Source organism: Canis aureus, chromosome 6 (genome assembly GCF_053574225.1).
Source record: "Canis aureus isolate CA01 chromosome 6, VMU_Caureus_v.1.0, whole genome shotgun sequence".
Classification (NCBI taxonomy): Eukaryota; Metazoa; Chordata; class Mammalia; order Carnivora; family Canidae; genus Canis; species Canis aureus.
In genome coordinates this window covers 2,050,879-2,065,835 of record NC_135616.1, presented here as the reverse complement: position 1 = coordinate 2,065,835, position 14,957 = coordinate 2,050,879, and the positions used below count along the sequence as shown (strand labels likewise).

Sequence of the window (14,957 nt, the reverse complement as noted above, 5' to 3'; positions counted from 1 at the left end):
GGGACATCTGTGCTGGGGTTGAGGATGGAGCTGGTTGGGGGGGAGAGGAGATGAGAGTGACCTTGTTGAAAGTCTCAGAGGTTCATTTGGTAAGAGGAATACCCTTGTCCTCTCTCCCTTCTGCAGGTTTGAGACATTTGAGGTCAACAGCTTTGAGCAGTTCTGTATCAACTATGCGAACGAGAAGCTGCAGCAGCAGTTCAACTCGGTAGGACCTGGCTCCCGGAACGTGTGAGGGGGGTGGGGGGGAACTCCTCCCTCCCTGGAAGCAGCAGCTGAGGGACCTCTCTTCCATCCGGGGTCAGCAGGCTCTAGCTCAGCCCTAACCTTCTCGGAGTTTATAGAGGGTGCCCTGGCTTTAGGAAGGCATTACCTGCTGCTGGGGAGGATGTCTGAGTGGGGTGGCTGGGCTGAGAGGGTCAGTGAACCTCCCCTTGGCTATGACTCCCACACCTTTTCATCCTGGGCTTCTGGGGTATTTGCCCGATTGCAAGCCAGTTGATTACTAGAATATTCTAGAGACGTGTCCACACGGGGATGGGGATCACCTAACTGAGCTCTCTTTTTCTGCAGTTCTGCCTGTGACTTAGTGCCCATACCCACCCTTTCTCATGGGTGGACACCCTTCTCTAGGACTCCAGGCTCATGTGGTTGAACCTCAGGAGTGATGAACATCAGGATGTGCCTGCAGTTCACTAACTTTGACCTTTCACCTCTTATCCTAGCATGTATTCAAACTAGAGCAAGAGGAATATATGAAGGAGGAGATCCCTTGGACCTTGATTGACTTTTATGATAACCAGCCCTGTATTGACCTCATAGAAGCAAAGCTAGGCATCTTGGACCTGCTGGATGAAGAGTGTAAGGTAAAGCATTGTATCAGTCATGCCCCAGGGTTGGGGGGGGGCAGGGGCAACCATGTTGCAAAGGAACGTGTGAGGTCTCAAATCTGGAATTTCATTTACAATTAATTAGCCTACCTTTTGTTGGCTGAGAGACACTATGGCATCCTTTCCACATGCTAGAAGGTAACTGTTGGTGAATGTGTACCTCTCTAGGCAGAGACTGGATGGTGTGGATTGGCACAACATGGTTGTGTGGATGGGGCAAGCTGGATATCCTAGGTGCTAAGACAGAGACCCCAACATCTAGACGGGCTCCCCAGAGGGTGTGGGTCAACAGCCCAGGAGCGTGTTTGTCATGCCACATGCATTATGTGGGATTGAGCTGCACGGCTTGGGGGCAGATGACGTCCGTAGATTCCCCCATCTAGGTGTTTATGGATTCTATTTTGTAGGACAGGACTGTCCTGGATTGCCAGTGTGGGGAGAGCCAGGCAGCCTTGGAAATGTGGGGCAGGAGAATCTGGGATTTATTTCTATTTATTTTTAAAAGATTTTATTTATTTTTTCATGAGAGATGCAGAGAGAGGCAGAGACACAGGCAGAGGGAGAAGCAGTCTCCTTGCAGGGAGCCCGATGTGGGACTCGATCCTGGTACTCCAGGATCACAACCTGAACCAAAGGCAGACACTCAGTCACTGAGCCCCCCAGGGGCCCCATCAGATCTGTGTTTCATTGATCACCTAACTTCTTGGGCCTTTGGTTTCCTACTCTGGGAACTAGTAGGGATTGGATCTAATGACCTTCAGAATTTTGCCCAGTTTGGTGGTTGCTGATGAGATAAGAGGGCAGTTGTATTCCTCCAACAGTGGAAGCCCTTGTCAGAAAGGTGTAGAAATCACAGGACTGTTGCTATTGAAAGGAAAAGACTCAGTTGCCTGTCTCTGTGGCCTCTCACATCCTGCCTGTAAAGGGGTGAGTGTGGCTTGGTGGTTAGAGGAGGTGGTTTTCTCCTCCAGGAGGGTGCTCCTACATCCATTGTCTTTGATCAGGAAAAGAAGTGGAAATCGAACTGTAGAAAGAAGGTAAAGGGAAATGTGCTGAAATCCACAGCGTGTGCGCCTTCATTCTTGATGAGTTTAGCATTTCTTCAATGCTGTGGGCTTTGCCTGAGTCCCTCCAGGTCGGGCCTGTTCCTCAGTGTGGCAGGTGTGCAGAGGCTTGTTCAGCCTCTGCGGTAGCAGTACAGGTGGTAGGACCCTGTCCCTGCCTGGAGTGCCACTGGCTAAATGACCAAAGTCATGGCCCTAACTCTTGAGTGTCCTCCCTGCCCCCCAGGCACCCCTACCCTGTGTTCACCACTCACTCACTCCCTGGATTCAGCATACCCTGCCAGCTGCTCCTGTTGATGGCTCAGAGGGACCCTGTTCCTGTCTCCCACTGTTGTATGTGCTCCTGTCAGTAACCACCTCCTCCCATCCCACATCCCAAGCCTGAAGGCGACCCCATGTCCTGTGTCCACCCCAGGCCTCTGAGCTAGCCTTGCGCCCCAGGATCCAGCTCTCCTGTCCCCTCCCCAGTGATGAAGGTGAAGAGGCTCTGAGGTGCACGTGAAGCAGGTGGTTCCTCTTGGACTGCTCCACATCACTCTTCGTTGAAACACCGTGATGTTGAGCCCCGGAGTGTAGGATCTCCTCCTTGTGTACACACACTTTCTAGAAACCACCTGATGCTTCAGGATGAAGGTTCTCCCCACCCCACCCCAATGCAGGCAGCTGCCTAATTGATGTTTAATGATTTATTCTGCCTTAGATGATCCAGGATTGCTTGGGGTGGGTTTACTTGGGCTTATGGTTTGAGAGGCTGAGAGGTGCCACTCCCCAAGGGAACGTGTCCCGAGAAGTCAAGTCAGATGGGTAGGAATGCAGGTGCAGGGACCTCAGTCTGCTGTGTGGAGGCTGGAGGGCCAGGCAGCGAGGGGAGACTGCATGGTGGGGCTGGGAGTAGGCAGGGGCAGGTGGGGCCTTGGCAGAGAAGCACAGTGGTCATGGGGAGGCCCAAGCTGCAAACCATTTCCAACAGTTGGGTGGGTGACGTTGCCGGAGCCCCATGCTTTGCAGCCTTGGGTGTTCCCAGTGCTGCCTTCTGCTGGGGGCAAGCCTCCTGGGGCATCCCCATTGGAGTTGGCTTCACTTTAGAAAAGCTAACTGCATGCAGATGAGCCTCATCTTCATGTCCATGGAGGCTTCTGTCTGCATTAGGCTCATGAAAGAGGTGATTTCAGCCCAAGACGGCATCTGCTGCAAACTCCCGCCCCCTGTGGGCCCTGAGACCCCAGGAAGTACCCATGGGCTGTGAGGATGAACAGGGACGGGATTGCTGAGTAGCTGGGCCCGGATGGTGGGTTGCGGCTGGAGGGGCTGTGGGCAGGCCTGGTGCTCTGGGTCCTGGGGAGGCTGGTGGAGGGTCCAAGGGCCACAGAGTGACTGCTGAACAGAACCGGGGGATGGGGTGGCCACTGTGTGGAGGCTCTGGGAAGGGGCATGTGTGGGCAGAGCTTGGATTCCCTGCTGGTCAGGCTGGTGCCGCAGGGGCTGTGCTACTCCAGGTGGATGTGTTGAAACTCAGGGTGGCTGTAGGTGAAGGTGGAGCAGGGCGGGCAAGGTGAGCACCTGCTTGAGGAGCACTTGAAACCCCAGGTCTAAGTGCTCCAGGCGATAGAGAGAGTTGGTGCAGCCTGGTGCAGCTGCTACCAGCCGGCAGCTGGTGGAGCTGCAGGTGTCCCCTGCGTCAGGACTCAGGGCCTCACACACCGTCCGGTTGCTGCCCTGGGGGACTCGCACTGCAGGGAGCCTGGCTACATGCGCAGGGGGCCTTGCCGCACATGTAGGAAGTGAGCCTGGGCAGGGGAGCATGTTCCCCGAGCTGGCCACAGCCAGGCGACACAGTGCCCCTTGGGACTGCCTTGGGGCCATCGAGCTGCCTCAGACCACGGCCGTGCCTCTGCTGTCCTCACACACTGCAGGGTGAGAATATTGCACCGTGAGGACTTAGGTCTTATGACCGTGTGTGACAGGATGAAGGGTTAGACTCATGGTGTCACAGAGGAACTGGGAACTTGTCCTGGGAAGATAGAGCGACAGGCAGAGCCGGGGCTGGGACGTCATGAGGACTGTAGGGACAGGGTGGCCGGGGTGGATGGCTCAACATCACCAGGTGGCTCCCCAGGGCCCGAGATGGGGACTCATGGAACAGCCATCTGGGTCTCAGAGCTGCAGTTGGGGCTGTGCAGTCCACCCCTGAGCACCCCATGACCCCTTGGTGGGGCCCTGGGGCAGGACAGGCGTGTGCTGCAGGGGCTCGCTGGGGGCTGTGCGACATAGGCCAGGGTCAGGCCGGGCATCCTGCCCTCCCTGCATTAGCTGAGTGCTGCCTCCTGGGGAACCAGCTAGTGGGGGCAGATGAGACAGCAGAGGTCGCCACGTGCTTGCTCTCCAGCGACATGTTGGCATCAGCACGAGTTTGCTGAAAGTGACGCCTTGACCCCTGGGAACCATGCTTGTGAGTAAAGATGCTGTCAGACGGGGGTGTTGGGGAACCCCAGGGTGGTCCTGAGGCAGGGGCCAGGGGGCAGGCTCTGCCCTGGGTGAGCAGGGCCTGGGGCCTGAGTAGAGGGGAGGAGGGGAGGACAGCCCTCCGTAAGCCACCCCCCTGTGGAGGGAAAGCATCCCACTGCCCTGCTGCCCGCTCACCTGCCCTACGCCCCCAGGGCCCTGCGTACCTGAGACCCTGCCATTCAGCAGCACCTCTGTGGCCTCAGGCAGGTGGGAAGGCCCAGGAGGATGTGACTGAGGAGATCCTGCTGTGAGGAGAAGCATCCCTCAAATGGCATTTCCAGCACAAAAGTGGGAAGAAGGGCACTCCTGGGGGCGAGGGGACTGTCACGTTGGAAGAACGTGAAAGGTCCAACTTGTCCAGACCCACGTGGTGGCTGGTGAAGTGGGAAAGCAGGAGCCATTGGATGGGAGCCCTGTCCACAGGGGGTGTGGGGACTGACCCTGAAGCCTCAGAGGAGGGTGGGGCCTGGGGACAGGAGGGCTGTGACAGGGCATGAGCGATCTCTTGGGGTTTCCCAGCTGTGTGTGGAGGCTGAGGGGAGAGACTGAGCAAAGAGAGGGATACATCCTCCTGCCTTCCAGGGGGGGATGCAGAGGAGCTCTGGGACCAGTGTTGGGAGCAGGCCTTGGGTGAGAGGAGTGGTCAGGCAGCTGTCCAGGCAGCAGCCTAGCTTTTAGGACTTGGTGGGGAGATGGAGGGGGGGCAAAAAGGGGACAAATGAGACCCTCAACCCCATAGCAGACCCAGCTGTGAGGGAGCAGGAGGCCTGGCAGTTGAGTGCATAGGCCCTGGGGGACGTGACCCCAGGAGGGAGGCAGTGAGTGCACAGGCCGTGGGTGAAGAGCATCGCTCCTTCCCAGAGCAGGTTCTAGGGCCAGGGAGGCTTCTGGAGGTGAAGCAGGAGTGAGGTTTCCTGCTGATTGGCAAGTCTGCTTCCCTGTGAAGGAGGGTTCACGTCCCGTGCCAGAAGGAACAGCTTAGATGCTGGAGAAGGTTGCAAGACAGGGGCGGGGGGGTGGGGGGTGGCTGCCCTGCCAACAGGGAAGGGAAGTAGCAGAGTGGACGGATTCACCGGCCAAGGTCAGAGGCCGTCCGAGGGAGGAGGGGAGGCTTGGAGGGCAGCCCCCTGCTTGGCCCAGGCACAGTGTCCGCATCCACCAGGTGCCCTCTCCTAGTGAATCATGATGGCCCTTCTCTGGCCGTAATACTGGGTGATGCTGAATGACCAGTGGACCTGATGGGGCAGCAGGGGTGCCACATGGTCTCTCCTCCAGGTGTGGGGAAGGGCCCCACAGACAGGCTGTTGTGCTGAGCACACAGGTCAGGGGTGTTTGTGCAGGTGGAAGCCTCCTGGAGCAGGCATTAGGGTTGCAGCCAGGAGGGCAGGGAGTGCACAACTGTGCCCCTGGTGCCCCTGGGCTTGTCCACAGGCTGTTGGGAGGAGGAGTTGCAAGGACTCACTCTTTTCTCTCCATTTTTTAAAAAAAATTTTATAAGCGAGTAAAATTAGGCATGGACATATTTTTAGCAGCTTTATGGAACATACCATTAAATGCCCTCATTTAAAGTGTAGGACCCCTGGTTGGCAGTCTGTTGAGTGTGGAGCCAAGGTCACGGGTCAGGGGTCGCAGGGCCCATTAGTGGTCACTCCCCCTCCCCCACAGTCTTGGGCAGCCTCTCATCTATTTACTGTATTTAAACATGGGCCTATTCGGCATGTTTCATATGGACCCAAACCTACGCTTTTTGAGGTGACCTTGGCCCGAAGTGCAGCCAGAGGGACCAGGGTCTTGAGGGACGGTTCCCGTGTAGCTGAGGACAGAGCTAGGACCAGGCTCCTCTGGACGTTGAGAAGGAGAGCAAGACCACTTGCATGAAGCCATGTGCAGTATTTGTTTTTAAGGACCTGACTCAGCATATCCCAGAGTCACGGCTACCACAGCCCAGATCTTATCAAGATGCAGGACTGGCCCTCCTTCCCCTGGGCTTGCATGGAAGCTCTTTTGGGGATACGTGCATTCCATCCAAGCCTGTCCTGCTGGCTGCTTCTAAATCTCTGTTGTCAGGCCAGCAAGCCCGGAAGCAGGGAGTGTACGCCCTGGTGCCAGCCTGTCCCGGTGTGAACCCCAGCTCTGCTACGGCTCAGTGGTGTGACCTTGGGCAGGTTACCCAACCTCTGTCTCCGTTTCCTCATCTGTAGAGTTGTACAGACATTGTGCCCGGCTAATAGGATTATTGTGAAAATTAAATGAGTTGATAAATAAACAGATAAAGACCTGGGTGCCTGGGGGGGCTCAGGGTCACAGCTCTGGTCACAATCCCAAGGTCCTAGGTTTGAGTCCCCCATTGGGCTCTGTGGGTCGCCTGCTTCTCCATCTCCTGCTGCTCTCCCTGCTTGTGCTCACTCTTTCACTCAAATAAAATCAATTAAAAAAATTATAGAAAACTGACGATAGGTGTTATGGGCATTAGCTGTGAGTATTATCTGGGAATCTTGACTGTTAATTCCCGCTGGGCCTTACTGTCCATGGGGCGGGGGGTGGTTAGGAAAAGATGCCCTTGGGGTGCTGGGTGGCTCAGTGGGTCAGTGTCTGCCTTCAGCTCAGGGTGTGATCCTGGGGTCCTGGGGTTGAGCCCTGTGTCGGGCTCCCTGCCCGCACAGGGTCTGCTGCTCCTCCCCGCCCTCCCCCTGCTTGTGCTCTGTCTGTGTCTCATGAATGAATGACGCCGTCGTCAGGAAATACACATAATACCGTTGTCCGGCTTTGCTCACGGTGCCCGCCAGCCTGAATGCTAGACACAAGGCTGCGGGGGCTACTGGCAGAAGTCCAATCTCTCATCGTCCCAACGAGATGATTTGGCTGCTGGCACCTGTGTTGACCCGGGTGCCTCTGGTCCTCACGGTCCCACCTTTCCTCCTCCAGCAGCCCTGCCTGGCGCAGACCCCACGGTCCTGTACCTGTTGTTTCTAAACACAGAATGCTCAAAGACAAATATAAAACAGCATATGTAAAAGTGCTGAACCCGGTGTATTTTGTCCGCTGCACACAATTAATAGCCTCTGTCAAGAAGGAGTCTTCCTACATCAACGGTGCTCAGCACTGGATATTCAGCAACACTCATGCTAAGTTGACAACTGAGAGAAGTCTTGTTGGCTCATTTACTATCCAGGAAATTTGTTTTCGAGAGTGTAGGCACTTTTTTTTATGCCCCAGATTTCATTAGTTTACCAAACAAAACCCTTTCTAAGTGGCTGGGGGGAGGGTCACCTTCAGTCCTTGCCTCGTCCAAATGTGCAGTGATGCAGGGTGGTGGGCCAGGTTGTGACCTGTCAATGAGGAACGGGTGTGTGTTGTGGTCGTCGCAGGTGACAGGAGGGGGCACCCCCATGGAGGACTTACCATCATCCTGGACAGCTTGGATGGGGGTGACGGTGACTCTGTGTTCTGTGTGCAACAAGGCGACATGCTTACTCACTTCTGGAGCCAGCTCTAAAGATACTGGAAAGGGCCACCTTTTGGGTTCTTGGTGTCATGAGGCTTCTAGATTTAGGTTCGGGGAGGGTGGACACGTGCACGGTGCAGCTCATTGGCTAGTTCAGTCATGGCCAGAATGTGCCCAGAACCCAACCCCAAGTGAAATAACGAGGCGTCCTGTTTGAGCCCAACGTGTTATGCTCTGTTGTGACAAGAGGACACACAGAAGCCGACGGTGAGCTGCCTTGGTGCGTGTGTGAGAGCTTCACAATGAGGAGCTCCCAGGTGACATCAAGAGTAGGGGCTTCGGAGCAGAGAGCAGGCTTGCACTGCACCTGACGGTGGTGGTGGAAGAGCAGAGGGTGGGCCTGCCCACAGCAGGCTTTGGGCTGAGTGAGTGGGGCCAGGCACCAGTGCTGGATGTGGTGGGTCGTGACCCTCAGGTCCCTGGCCCAACTGGAGGGCAGGCACATCCTCAGGCTCCACCCTGGGCCCTCCAACCCCCTGCATCTGTCAGCCAGCAGTCTCAGAGGCTCTTTGCCTCTACGGACACCCTGTTGCCAGCCCCTACGGCGTGGGTCCACGGCGGCCATGGCCAAGTCCTGCTTTCTTCAGCTCGGTCCCACTTGGAGAACTGATCCCGGCCCCTGTGGGGTCCACATGCTGGCAGAGCCCGTCTTCCCCCCACAGTGCTCTGCCTGCCTCTCCTCAAGGAGAAGATGAGAGAAGATCTGTCCTCTCATGTGTCCTACAGGTCCCCAAGGGAACCGACCAAAACTGGGCCCAGAAGCTGTATGACCGGCACTCTGGCAGCCAGCACTTCCAGAAACCCCGCATGTCCAACACGGCCTTCATTGTCATCCACTTTGCCGATAAGGTGAGTGTGTGCGTGGCCCGGAGCCCTGTAAGCCCCCTGCAGAGGTTCAAGGCTGGAGGGGTTCTGTTACGTTCAGGCACCTAGAAGCTCTTGGTTAGGGCGTCCGCCCTGTGACATGGGGGCTATCCCTATGTGGACAGAGCCCCGGGCAGTGGGAGGGTGCCGCAGCCACCCGGGCCTGTGCTAGACACACAGTTACCGCCTCTCTCCTGGGGCTTCAGGCAGGAGCACGTAGGACAGTCGTGAGTGTGCCCTGAGGGAGGAGGGAGGCGTGAGAACACAGTGGTGCTCTCTGGGTGGTGCCTCCCCGGGACCTGGCGTACACGGAACTTTCCCACATGGATTTCTGTTTGGTTTAGGAAGCCCTGACCCACGGGTCCCAATTTTCAATCTGCATGTAAATCACCTGGGGTCTCATTACTCAGACTTGAAGGCAGATTCCAGGGGCGCCTGCGTGGCTCCATCTGTTAAGCGTCCAACTCTTGGTGTCAGTTCAGGCCTGATGTCAGGGCTGTGAGAGAGAGCCCTGTGCTGGGCTCTGCGGAGTCGGAGATGCTCTCTCTCCCTCTGCTTCCCCTGGTGGGCACACACGCACAGGCTCTTCTCTCTCAAATAAATAATCTTTTTAAAAATGCAAATGCCCATTTGGTGGACTTTTCAGCACCCAGGGAGGCCTTACACTATCTTTTGGGAACTCCTTTTTAAAAACAATGTTTTCTCACAAAATAAATACTCGATTTCCTCTGTGTGAATCCTGATCACATCTTGGGTTTACATGATAAATGGAAACATCTGTGGGTTTCCCAGCTACTCACCAGTCCTCAGAAAACACTGTGGATGAGAGGACAGGACTTGGTGCTGAGTTGCTGAGCAGGTGCCAGGTTGGGCTGAAGCCCTTGACCCCTGTTTCTGTTTCCCTCTGGGGCCCCAGGTGGAGTACCTTTCAGATGGTTTTCTGGAGAAAAACAGAGACACAGTATATGAAGAGCAGATCAACATCCTAAAGGCCAGCAAGGTAAAGGGCACCAGAGGTGGGGACCTAGGGCAGGATCACCCACAGCAGGATGTGGCGGGACCGGGTTGGGTGGTGGTGGCCTGGGGCTGGGAGGGCAGGCAGGGGGAAGGTGAAGGGGCTTGTCAGTCATGCATGTCAAGAGTGCACAGCTTCCTAAACTGGAGTGTGAGACTTAAAAGACAATGGTCCTCCTCCTCCCCACCCACCTGCAGGCTCTAGCTTTCCCTGTCATCAGCTAACCTTTCTGAAGACCCAATGACCGTGTTGCCGACCCCCAGCCCCGTCCCAGCACATGTCACGGGTGCCGTGATGGTGGCAGGTGGCATTCAGAGATTACCCAGGAGGGGCTCCCAGGTGTACCAGACCCCAGCAGCAGGGGCTACAAGCTTTCCACCCTGAGCCCGTTCCAGAAATCCCAGAAGGTAGAAAGCAGAGGTTGAACCTGGGTCGCTGTAGACCTACGAACAGGCCTGGCACAGACTGCAGCTACAGATCAAAGAGCAGCTCTCACTGCACTTTAGATCCTTTGGGCAGATGGGCCTGTCAGGTAGCGTTTTTAAAGCTCATTGTTCACTGGGCCTCTGTCATCTGTAAGACTTAGTTTTCACAGCAGTCCTGTGAGGTTTAAGTTTCTAGCTCTGTGTTAGAGCATTAAATACCTACAACAGTACAAGGCCCTGTGACATGGAGTCAGTGCCCAATTGTTGGTGTCGGTTTTCATCTCCCTGAATATAGATCAATCTCAAATCCCATCTGTAAATTCATGATTTTACTTAAAGCATTTTTATTTTATGGGAGGCCTATCCGCTTCTTTCATGCGGCACCCCTGATAAGACATTAAGAGACCATTGTGAATAATCACCGCAGTACGGGGTGGAAGACTCCCGTGTACCCTACCAGCTGAGGGGTGTTTAAAGAACTCCCACCAAGAGCAGTGAAACAAAACCATGTTAATGAGAATGTAATTAGTAAAGCCAGTTTTCCTGCCTAAGAGCTCATAGTGCAGCTAATTGCTTTCTCAGTTATTGGAGAACTATAAATAGAGACTTAGGAAATGCCTCTTTAAAACATGGCTTTGTCATTAACAGCCTGCTTTAAGTACCAAAAATGGAGCTTTCTCCCTCCCGGTATTTATTATAAAAAAAGCAATATTTTATCCAAAACCAGAAAATTCCAAAAGGAGCATATAGTTAAGATCTCCGATGCCAGGGCAGCACTCAAGTGCAGGTCGGAGTTTGTCAGTAACTGTTGGCTGCCCAGCACCATCCCGAGTGGTGTCCCAGCAGGCAGGCCTGGAGCCGTCTCTCCACTCACCCCAGCAGAAGGGACTTGGAGACCAGCATGTCCAGAGGTCAGGGAGACCACATCAGCCCAAGGCCACCTTCTCTGGGCCACGGCAACTCCTGAGGTCCAAGAGTCCCAACGCTGTGCCTCAGACAAGCCCATGGGCGTGAGCTCTGGGTCTCCTCTCTGCTCTTGGCTTGACTTCCAACTCCTCCAGGAACGACCGTGTATATATGTCTGTTGTTTCCATGCCGGTATGTTCCTGATAGGTTACAGACATGTTCCATTTTGGGCAAATACATTTACTTTTTAAAAAAGTACTTTTTTAATTCGTGTTTTTGTTTTCTATAGGTAAATAGTAGTAGAATTACTACATTGTGTGCTCATTTTATTTTTTAATTTTTTGAGGAACCTTCATACTGTTTTCCACAGTGGCTTCACCCATTTGCATCTCTACTAACAGTAGGTGAAGGTTCCCTTTTGTTTTCATCCTTGCCAATACTTGCTATTTCTTGGGTTTTTTTACTTTAGCCATTCTCGAAGGTGTGAGGTGATGTCTCATTGTTGTTTTGATTTGTGTTTCCCTGATGATAGGTGATGTTGGGCATCTTTTTGTGTATCCATTTACCATTTGTGCTGCTGCTTTGGAAAATTGTTTTGGGCTCTCTGAATCTTTAAATTTTTAAAGTCCAATTATTTTTTATGTTGAGTTACCATATCACTTGCAAATATCTTCTCTCTTTGGTAGATGGGTGAGGAGAGGGGTGAAATAAAGGATCAATAAGGATGATACACTTACCATGATGGGCACCGAGTATTGTATAGAATTGTCAAGTCCTTTTATTGTACAACTGAAACTAATATGCTGCTATTAATTATACTTCATTTAAAAAGTATTTTTAAACATACCTTTTGTATAATAGCTTTACTGAGATATAATTGACATACAACATAATATTTTTAAGGACATTTGGAGTGCTTCCTATTTAAGATCAGTTGATGTGGGTAGTTAAAAAGCTTTCATCAATATTTAGAATGAATAGGTCTCTATGTGAGAGAGAACTTTTTAATTGATAAAATGGTATCATCCCGTTCCCAATACATGAAAGTCTATCTTTTTTCTTTAACAACAAAAAAGGGCTGAACCTTTTCCTCCAAAGGGCAGCACTGGCCACGTAAAAGAACTGCCCGAAAAGAAAATGTATTTTTTTTTTTTATTAGGTCTGCAGCCAGGTTTTATAGATAAGGTTCTGGGCAAGAGATCCCAATCAGATGGTTATTTGAGCATGTCTTTATTTTGGTTTCATGCGTCTGTCTGTTTTAAAGGAAAGGTATTTTATGTTCTTACAGAAGTTAGCAGGCACGATTTCCGAGGTAACAGCTACAGATATAGCTGTAATGGATGTTCTTCTTAAACTATCGATGGTCTTGAAAAAGACTATTTTTTAATACTTTTTAAAATCCCTCTTCAAATAGATTTGCCTCAGGCTTTTAAAATCTATCTATAGCCCTGAATAGCAGAGAGGACCAAAGCCAGTATCTACGGACACTTGGAAATAAGTGACAAATGACATTAGGAGGAGTTCTTGGTTTGTTCAAAGGTATCATCTGCGTGTTTTCATGATTGGAGGGAGCATGAAATTTATAACCCCAGTGGATGTTGCTTCCCAGGGCTGCCCCTAGACACATGAGTTATGATAGTTGCACTACTACTGGTCACTCAGCTCATAAATAGACTTTCCTCTAAAGCATCACTGGAGTCAAAGAAAAAACTTCCTCAGAAGTTCATTCTTCTGCATGAATTGCTAGTCATGCAAGAGCTTGCCGTACCTGCTTTTCATGGAGTCTTCAGGCTGCTTGCTATTGGGAGGTTGCTTGAGATTAGGTCATCCCCGTGAGTTGGTGGGGCTGGGGTGGCACGGTCCTCAATATTTCTCATCTGTTCTGCTTTTTCCTAAAGTTGATGTCCTGACAAACTCCCCCTCTCTGCATCCCAGAAATCCACCCATTTCCACACACAGTTTAAATAGCTGAGATCTATGATTAAAGCGTAGCTTTTAAGATAAAACACAAATTCTCCAGACTGAACCGTGTGTTCTTTCCCAAATTATAGCACAAGGGCTCCTGTTGTAGGAGCTTTTGACAGAAGCAAGAGAAAGAGGCTTTAATTTTAAGGTCTTCTTACTTTTGAATCTGATTTCAAAGCCCCTTGTATGGTTTTCATACATTCTCTTGACCTTAGAAGTTAATAGATATTTCAGAGAAAAGCCATTACTAATGATTTCTATAACTTAGATTCCTGAAACAATATCATCCTGCACATGGTGACTCCTGCCCTGGACTTGAACATCTTGGAAATCCATTTTAGAAAGTAGTGAATTATAATCTAGTCAGTAGTATTTAGACATGACAGATGACGAATGAATCACTGGTGTCTTTAAAATGCCAACCTGTCTTCAGCCTGCGGTTACTTCCCTGTGGAAATCTCTCCTCCCTGTTGCGAGTGGCTGCTTGACCCTCACATGTGCCTTGGCTCTGCGGTGTCCACCCCTCCCCACTATGCCTGGGCTCTCTCCCTCCACCTCCACCCTGTGTCCTCCCTTACCATGTGTGATGGTGGCTTTCTGCCATAGATAGTGGGGACCCAGGAGTCTCTACATGAGGAGTTGCTGGATAATGTTTGTGTTTAGAGAAGACACTGGCTGGTGGGTAGAATGTGTTGGGACACAGGTGTGTCTGGAGCTGAGCACTCAAGTTCGAAGCACTTGTGGTGATGACCTGGGGCAACTTGAGCCAGATGGCAGCATTCAGGATAGCTGAAACGGGACCGTAGGCAGAACCTGGTGACCATTGGAGTAAGGAGTGGGGTGTTGGCAGGCGCCCTAATGCACCCTGGGGCACTGGGTGGGCGAGGGCCATGCAGGCTGTGTCCTTGTTGGAGTTTCCAGTAGAACACGCTCACAGGAGGAAGCTACAGAGCAGACAGTGGGAGCTGCGGGTCGTGGTTGCAGGAGAACCTCAAGACTGGAGAAACATCTTGAAGGGGGGTAGTTGAAACCTCGGGCATGAAGGAGACTATGCAGGGAATGAGGCTTAGGAAAGATGAATGGTGAGGGTGCTGTCCTGGAAAACAGCAGCACGCCGGGGAGGCCCATGGGGAGGACGGCCTCGGACAGTGATGAGAAGGACTCCACGAAGCTGCACCACTTCCAGCTGCTGGATTTGGTAGGGAGGGTTCTTGGAAGGCGCCATCAGGCTCTGCTTTGGAAGCACGAGGAGACTGTGGGGGACGCGGCACAGGGACGGCCACATGCACGGGGAGGTGGTTCAGCCTGGACAGAACGTGAACATAGCTCCGTGTTCACGGGCAGAACCTGGGAACTGGGGAAGATTGCAGATGGGAGACAACGCAGGAGACTGAGTCAGACGTAAAGGAATCCTCTGAGTCCATTCTCTCATTTTTATAGATAGGAAATTTTAAATCTAGTGAAAGGTTAGGAGGTTTGCCTGGGTCACACAGCTAATTAAGGGGCAGAGTCAGGTCTGAAACATCCCCTGACCCTGGCCCGGTGTCTGTCCTGGGGCCCCTTCCATCCCTGAGACCTGCTAGGGTGTAGGCTCTTGGGTCCCTAAACTGCTCGGCTGTGGTGCTTTGTGTACAGTGGAGTCCAGACTCCTTGTCACACTGCAGCCACAGGGATCTTTCCCAAAAGATCACTGGTCACTGCTCCCCTCTGTGACCTATTGTTGCCTGGGCTCTGGCCAGGCTGTCGGGGTGCAAGTCCTAGCACTGCCATGGGCCAGCTCTGTGGTCTTGGACCCTTACCTCTGTTTCCCCGTCTATA

The 14,957-nt window shown here is 52.7% G+C and overlaps 1 protein-coding gene across 2 annotated transcripts in view; it reads left to right on the top strand.

Moving 5' to 3' along the window:
- Positions 1-14,957, top strand: part of MYO5B (myosin VB) — a 332,937-nt gene that overhangs the window by 230,526 nt on the left and 87,454 nt on the right. For both annotated transcript variants that reach the window (XM_077899806.1, XM_077899805.1), the window contains exons 11-14: positions 127-208; positions 726-866; positions 8,691-8,813; positions 9,745-9,828. In XM_077899806.1, the coding sequence (XP_077755932.1) occupies positions 127-208; positions 726-866; positions 8,691-8,813; positions 9,745-9,828 (430 nt within the window). The remainder of the gene's footprint in view (positions 1-126; positions 209-725; positions 867-8,690; positions 8,814-9,744; positions 9,829-14,957) is intronic.